At 39.7% G+C, this 6,957-nt stretch overlaps 1 protein-coding gene across 1 annotated transcript; it reads right to left on the reverse strand.

Annotated features, from left to right (window-relative positions):
* Positions 1-321: 321 nt before the first annotated feature.
* Positions 322-6,587, reverse strand: fgf8a (fibroblast growth factor 8a). Its single transcript, XM_076975393.1, has 5 exons — positions 5,746-6,587; positions 5,624-5,660; positions 4,622-4,802; positions 2,704-2,810; positions 322-1,414 (listed from the first exon to the last, which is right to left on the reverse strand). Exons 1-5 carry the CDS (start codon positions 5,775-5,777, stop codon positions 1,139-1,141), a joined length of 633 nt encoding a protein of 210 aa, XP_076831508.1. The 5' UTR covers positions 5,778-6,587; the 3' UTR covers positions 322-1,138.
* Between the last annotated feature and the right edge of the window lie 370 nt (positions 6,588-6,957).

Raw genomic sequence — 6,957 nt, forward strand, 5'->3', positions numbered from 1 at the left:
CTTTACATGTTGGTACCTTCATCTCTGGCTCCAACATTCACTAGCCAGAAGGGTTACACAAACAATTGTGGTATTTATTATGATGTAATTATGTAACCATGTAAGAGGAATACAATAGTCCTGTTGCCTAGATTTTTAAAGTTATTTTCTGTTGTTTAACTATGAAAACAATGCATTGGAGTGTATAAGCCAAATAACATCCACAATTCATTTAGAAAAGGTAATTCCAAGTGTGAATATTTAGCATTACTTAGAGCCACAGAAACTAAAGCTAAGACAGCAAAATCAAGTAAATATATGAGATGAATAAAGAGGCAGGTATCATTATCCTAAGGTAAATTTATTACACCTTTTTAAATAAATATTTCCATCATTAAAATTATTTTTACACATCCTCAAATAAAAATATATTTATATATGTATAAAAAACAGACAGACAAAATGCAACAAAGGACAAAGGCTTTCCTACGTTTCTTACAATGCATTTACACACCTTGAATTTACAGTTTAAATCATGGTAGGAAACGTGATTATCAAAATGTAGCTGCCACAATTATTTACGGATTTAAAGCTCTGTTTGCTTTAAGTGTATTTTATCTCAAGAACGTTCCAGAACCAAGAACCCGAGAGGTTACTCAGATGAGCTGGGTGTCTTATCACTGGGTGGTCGAGAGGTGCCCTGGCTGTGTAACCGAATACAGCCTTCTTTTGTCAGTGCATTCTCTCAGGCCCTTCAAGTCCCCATGAGCAGCAATACGAAGAGTATAAATTACTCAGAAACTGTCAAAACAAAATGAAACAAAACCAAAAAAGAGATGGTAAAGTCCACACACAGCTAAAATGTCAGCTCCGACATCTGACATTATTGTCAAGTCATGTGCTTTGCTTTCCTAAGATCTTACACAGGTCAGTACTAAAAGTCTTGTGTACAAAAATATATTTCTTTTCAATGTCCCCCTCCCCCACAGAATGAGTCATTCATTCTAAAAACATTGTTTAAAAAAAAACTATATGTTAGGTATATTAATGCTCAGTACAAAAATTGTTGGGTGTCCGTAAGAGGATTCTGTTCAGTTATTTGAGATGGTGTTTTCTCTTTCTCACTAGCTTCCACCCCTCCATTCCCGTGTTTCACTCTTCAGCGCTCTCCTGAGTAACGGGTGCGTTTAGTCCGTCTGTTGAAAGGGTAATTGATGAAATCAAAGGGTCTGTGCTCTGCAATGTGATGTCCTCTGGGCAGTCGCTTCATGAAGTGGACTTCTCGCTGGTGCTGCCTGGTTTTGGAGCCCTTGCGGGGTCGTCCTTTCCGTGTGAAGGCCATGTACCAGCCTTCATACTTAACATTCTGGAGAGCCGTGTAGTTATTCTCAAGCACTATCTCTGTGAAAATGCAGTCTTTCCCCTGACCATTCCTCTGAAAAAAAAATAGAGAAATACAGTTTACTCAAAAATGTGGTTAAGTCAAAGCAGGTAAAATGAATATGTAGCTCTGAAAATCTATTGAAAGGTATTTGTAGAAGCCTGTGCCAGTTTCTCTGTGAAGTTTCCCCACATGCACACAGCACATGCTTAAGTCATTATAGTTCAAGATCAAGAGAGCGAGAAATGACAGCAGTAACCAATGACTTTCCCCCTTTGGTAAACACCAATGCAAATTCATCCTCTCAGATGAATAGTTTCTTCCACCTTGGGTTGCTCACAGGTCAACATTTTGAGGTTTGGCATAATAGAGGAAAATATTTTATACATGCTTTAATTTTACATTCTTATTGGTCACAGAAACCCGATAACGACTGATGATCATGATTATAATATTGCACTAATCAGCACTTAAGACAGAAGTGTCCATCAAAGCTGTACTCTGTACCATCTAGGTTTTCTTAATATATGCTCTGAATATACAATAAATTCAAATTCAGTGTAGACTAAAAGGTAACGAACATGCACTTAAGGATGCACATGTCTGAGAAACGGCATGATCTTCATCCCATACCAACACAGCCTACTGAGGTTAACTTGCCAAATGTAAAATACATCAGCTCCTTTATAGGACAAACCGAAAGTGTAAACCTACCTTCAACCTCTATAAAGGGCCATTAAATACCAATCCTATATCCAACACAAAAAATTGCTCATATATCCACCAATAAAAAAACCAACAAACAAACAAACAAAAAAAAAACCTCGCTCTCATGCAGGCTGTCGTTGGGCGGCCAATATGTCAGATAGCATAAGATCAGGGGTGCCAAGCAGATGGTCCACCTGGCAGGGTGCTAGGAGGTGGGGGCCGAGTCTCCATCCCACTTTATTACCATTCACAGCAAGAAAGAGGCACAAATCCACCCTGGAACAAGAGTGCCCGGCTAAAAAAGGAGGAAAGATCCTATTCCTTACACTCCATATCCCATACTGCAACTGGAGCAAACTGGAGCATTTACCAGACAAAAGACGAATGTGTCTCTGGGAGCTTTTTATTTACTTGCAACTTAACTGGATGATGTGTTTTTAGTATCATAATACATCATGGCATGAACCGTAGATGTGGGATATTCCATATGACAGAATAATGTTCAGTCTTTAAATACAAATCGCATCTTATATTTCCTTTTCAGCCCACAACTACTCAGAGAATGATATCTATTTAATCTAAAACTGCACATGTGGGTCCTGTAATGAGAGTTTTCTTCAGAATGTCTTTCTTACCTTGCCAATCAGTTTTCCTCTCCTATTCATGCAAACGTAGAGTCCTGTTTCTGCTCCTTTAATTCGAACTCGACTACCAAAGGTGTCTGTCTCCACAATGAGCTTTGCTGTGAAAGAAAATACAGGTTTGTGTCAGAAACTAATTAGAAATGAATACGTAGATAATACTGTTAACCAAATAAAAATATTTAAATATATATATTGGTTTGCATGAAGATATTATGCAAGGTGTTTTTTAAATATTAGTCTAGATTCTATAAAAACACAGGTTCTATATACACACATAGACTCTATATACATGCACAGACACAGGCAGACGTGAAAGGGCTATTTCTGAGGATTTATGTAAGCCTACATTTCTCAAAATGATAAAAACAGGTGGACAAAGATAGACACTGTCCTGGAAAGGTTGATGAGGTATATATATATATATCCTTTTTAGTGTATATATCCTTTTTAGTGTATGCACATTGCAGTTCTTATATTTTTATTACGTGACTATACAACCAGTTTTAACATCAACATCAAAATATGATGCTTCATACAATTGAAATGAAATACTCACTGCAGTGTAAAAGCAATTCATAGCAATTTATAGACTACTTTAAATTCCCAAGACATAATAACAAGAGATCAATTTTGAGTGCTGAAATGTAACAAATCACAGCATCTTAATTTTCACACGTTTTCATTTTACTGTAAAAATATTCCCATCCCAAACTGCTATAGCCCGGTGTATCTATGAATGTGTCCAGGAAGGTTTCTGCAAAAGTTACACTTCCATGGCACACGCTCTTCATGCCAAGAATTAGCACTTGTGTATCTCTTTGATTTAGCTCCCATGCTCTCAGCGATCGTAAAGAGTTACGGTTCAAATGGAGGGGGTCAGATAACCCGCTGGTCGAAAGCCTAAGCACAAGCTCAGAGCTGCAGTCAGGTTTTGGCCCGAACTAACAACCCTGCTGTCTCTGCAACATGCTCAGGTGACATGGATGTCACCAGTGCCACCAAGGGTCTGAGCCAGCCTTCCTGAAATACCTCAACAGGACTAGTAATTACAAGGCTTTCTGATGTGTTCAAACCGCATATGAGAAAGCTGGAACTGGAGTCAGGCCAAGACTAAATATACCAGACCCTGAAGATGCAATGGAAAGATTTTTTTCCCTAGTCTACATAATTGGAACTATATAAAATAATTAACAGCTATAGCTACGCAACAGAAAATTAATGAGTGTACATTATTTATGTATAAAGGTCAGATATGTAAATTGTTTAAGTAAAAAAGTATATTCTATTTTAAAGGATAGGTAAAGCATAAAATCTCCGTGATTATTTTAGTTTGATGCGTGACAAACATCTGACTAATTCTGTTCAGGATTATAGAATTTTCGGAACAAAACGAGATATGGGCTCGAAAGAAAGAAATCTTTAGTTACCGATTGTTTCTACAGCAGTATTTAAATAAATGCAGAATCTCTGACGAATGCATACTGAGGCTGCGTTTCGACGCACATATTTTCATTGTAGAGTTTGTAAAAAGAAGACGGGACGTTATTCAGGAAATGTTCAGGAGGTTGGGGTAAGATGAGTTGTAATGGTTCTTCCAGACACACACGTTCTCTAGAGAGTCACCTTCAGAACAATCTAGAAGCCATTTAACATTTTACACTCTTTTAAAAAACGTTGTACCGTTCACCAATGACCAGATCCTTCCATCATCTTACGCAGAGGCCAAGAAGATAAGACGCAGAAAGCACCAGGCCCTATAACCACTAGACTAAATGTAAGTATGCATCTCTGTATCTAAACATGTACGCAGGCAGCCCTACGTAGGCACATGTGCATGTGTGAAAATAAATAGTTGCAAAAATACCAAAAAATGATCAATTTAACGATTTTTTCATGAATATATTCTTACCATGAACGTCACCATCTTCGGCCATGGCGTTGATTTTTTTGTTGGCCAAAACTTGAACATGCTTGCCGCTGGTTCTGCTGTAAAGCTGGTAGGTCCGAATAAGTCTACGGCTGTTCCGGTCCGTCACTCTACTTTGCTCATTCACATGCTGTGTAAAATTAGGCGGGGACTGAATGGTTACCTGTCAGAAATTAAGTACCACATAATCAATACCTGCAGAATTGCCACGCTAGGCGTTGACAGAGGCCTATAAATTACGCGAACATTAAAATTATTGAATATAGTAGCCCAACGGCATTTATTACATTCAATTAATAACCCAGTGTGTTGACATTTTATCCTTTCACACTAACAAAAAAAGAATGCAAGCACTGTAACAGGGAATTCAACTAAAATAAAGTTCAGGTAATTCAACGCCAATTGTGTACACGGCTTTGATGATTATAGGGGGATGTGTCCCGTCCTTGGTCTTTTTTCAGATGAAGGCGAAAAAACCAGATTCATGCGAAGCCGGACCTTTAAAATAAGTATGTTTTTTTTAATCCATGACATTGTTAACTTCACATTGGCACCTTGGGTGCGCATTAAGCCCACGCGCCCTCCGCGTTTGGCGGGTGTGTTGTCGCGAGCTACCTGCCAGGTTGCCATGCATCCTGCATGTGGCGCGAGCTCGCTCCTCGCCCACTGTGATACCCATCTGATGAGGTATCACTAACAGAATATCTCCATCTTTCTTTACTTTTGCAGTTTAACCCACCCATGTCCAGGGTCATGTCCATATCCAGCACTGGACACTTTACGTCCAGAGCCTGTACAGGTGTATTTCTTTCCACGCAGGGAATATGCGTAAACCTACATGTGCACTATAATTTGTGCAATGTACAATCATTCTGTTTGCCTGACTAATGTTATATCATTAATATAGGGCCAGGGCATCACAACCCTGAAATTTGTGCACAGTAAGATATATATGTTGCAAAAATATGTAGATTTTGTACATACCTGAGCATAGTAGCAAAACGCAAAGAGGTGAAGAAATCTGGAAAAGACAGAATCTGACATTTAACAAAATGAAACGACCAAATAGTGACCAAAGCGCAGGAAAAGACAGCGTGTATACTTACAGATAACTTAATCGCGATGGAATGAATCTCATTGTTGATTGAGGGGACGGGCCTCAAAGATAAAATTCAGTAGACCAAATTAGCGTCTGATTTACAGAGATAACAGCTTGGGTCTTCCAATAGAAACGTGGAAGGTCCTGTCCACGAAAGGCTATTTGTGGACATCCAAAGTATGGACCACAAGGCGAAGATCGGTTCAACATAAAATCTGCTCAGTAGCAGAAAAATGTCCAGGAAATACGAGGGAAAGAGGCTTTTACACGCCGCTCTGACAGCAAAGTATGACCCGAGACACAAGTGATTATCTTTTTCTCTCTTCTTAGTATGAAACAGTTAAGTGCACTTAATGCAAAAAAAACTAGTCCGTGAAGCACGAGCTGTCCCAGTCAAACAGAACGTGTATTACTGTCTATCAAAGCAAAAACAACTTAAGCAAGGAAAAGCCAAGTCATGTCGTCCATAAAAGTGACAGCAAATCGCGGCTATCTGTGGTCCTGTAGTTCCAACGGGGAATCCTTTGACCTTTTCTTCCAGGCGTGTCCTCTTAATAACTTGGACCGGGTCCTGCGGTGGACTGGTTCCGTTCGGATGTCAGTGAGTGGGAGCGGGACGGTGCATGTTGCGCCGCGCTGCTGATGATGTCTGAGGAAGAGTGGTGTGGATCTGCCTCGCCTCTCTTATCCCCTCCTCTTCACCCATCGCCAGTCTCCAATGTCAACCCCGTTCGCGCTTGCAGCCTTGGTTAAAATGGTAGGTTGGTCCTGGAGGAACAAGCCCCTTTCCAAAAGAACAAAAGCGACACCCCCTCCCCCTGAATTTAAAATATACTTCACCTGAGTTGAGAATAAACACTGTAGGTGCAGTGGGAGCCCACAGTGGGATTAGTGCACCAGTAAACTTAACTGGAATATACTGAACACGCTCCGTGTCTTCACAGAGCAGAATCACACCATGTTCAAATCTTATAACCAATATTTCCTCACTTATTGTCGGAACTCCAAACTCACCACTGCCTCAATTAAATAACACAAGGCATACAGAAACTTAGGTTTAACGACAGCTCAGTCTTTCAGTAACCGAGGGCAAATTAACTTTGTTAATTCTGAACCGGGCGCTGAAACTAAGACTATTGTGCAGATTCACAGACCACAGAACACGTTCACTACAGATTTGTGTATTGTTAAAGAGAAGCGAGGGACATTAAAAGGATTA

This window comes from Brachyhypopomus gauderio, chromosome 15, assembly GCF_052324685.1.
Source record: "Brachyhypopomus gauderio isolate BG-103 chromosome 15, BGAUD_0.2, whole genome shotgun sequence".
In the NCBI taxonomy this organism is placed as follows: domain Eukaryota; kingdom Metazoa; phylum Chordata; class Actinopteri; order Gymnotiformes; family Hypopomidae; genus Brachyhypopomus; species Brachyhypopomus gauderio.

What these genes read in the sequence shown, in the direction of transcription:
- fgf8a (XM_076975393.1), bottom strand. Translation starts at nt 5,777, where the DNA reads ATGAGATTCATTCCATCGCGATTAAGTTATCT. An exon ending in CGTTTTGCTACTATGCTCAG is followed by an intron (nt 4,803 to 5,623) that starts GTATGTACAAAA and finishes AATTTCTGACAG; the next exon opens with GTAACCATTCAGTCCCCGCC. An exon ending in GAGGAAAACTGATTGGCAAG is followed by an intron (nt 1,415 to 2,703) that starts GTAAGAAAGACA and finishes TTTTTTTTTCAG; the next exon opens with AGGAATGGTCAGGGGAAAGA.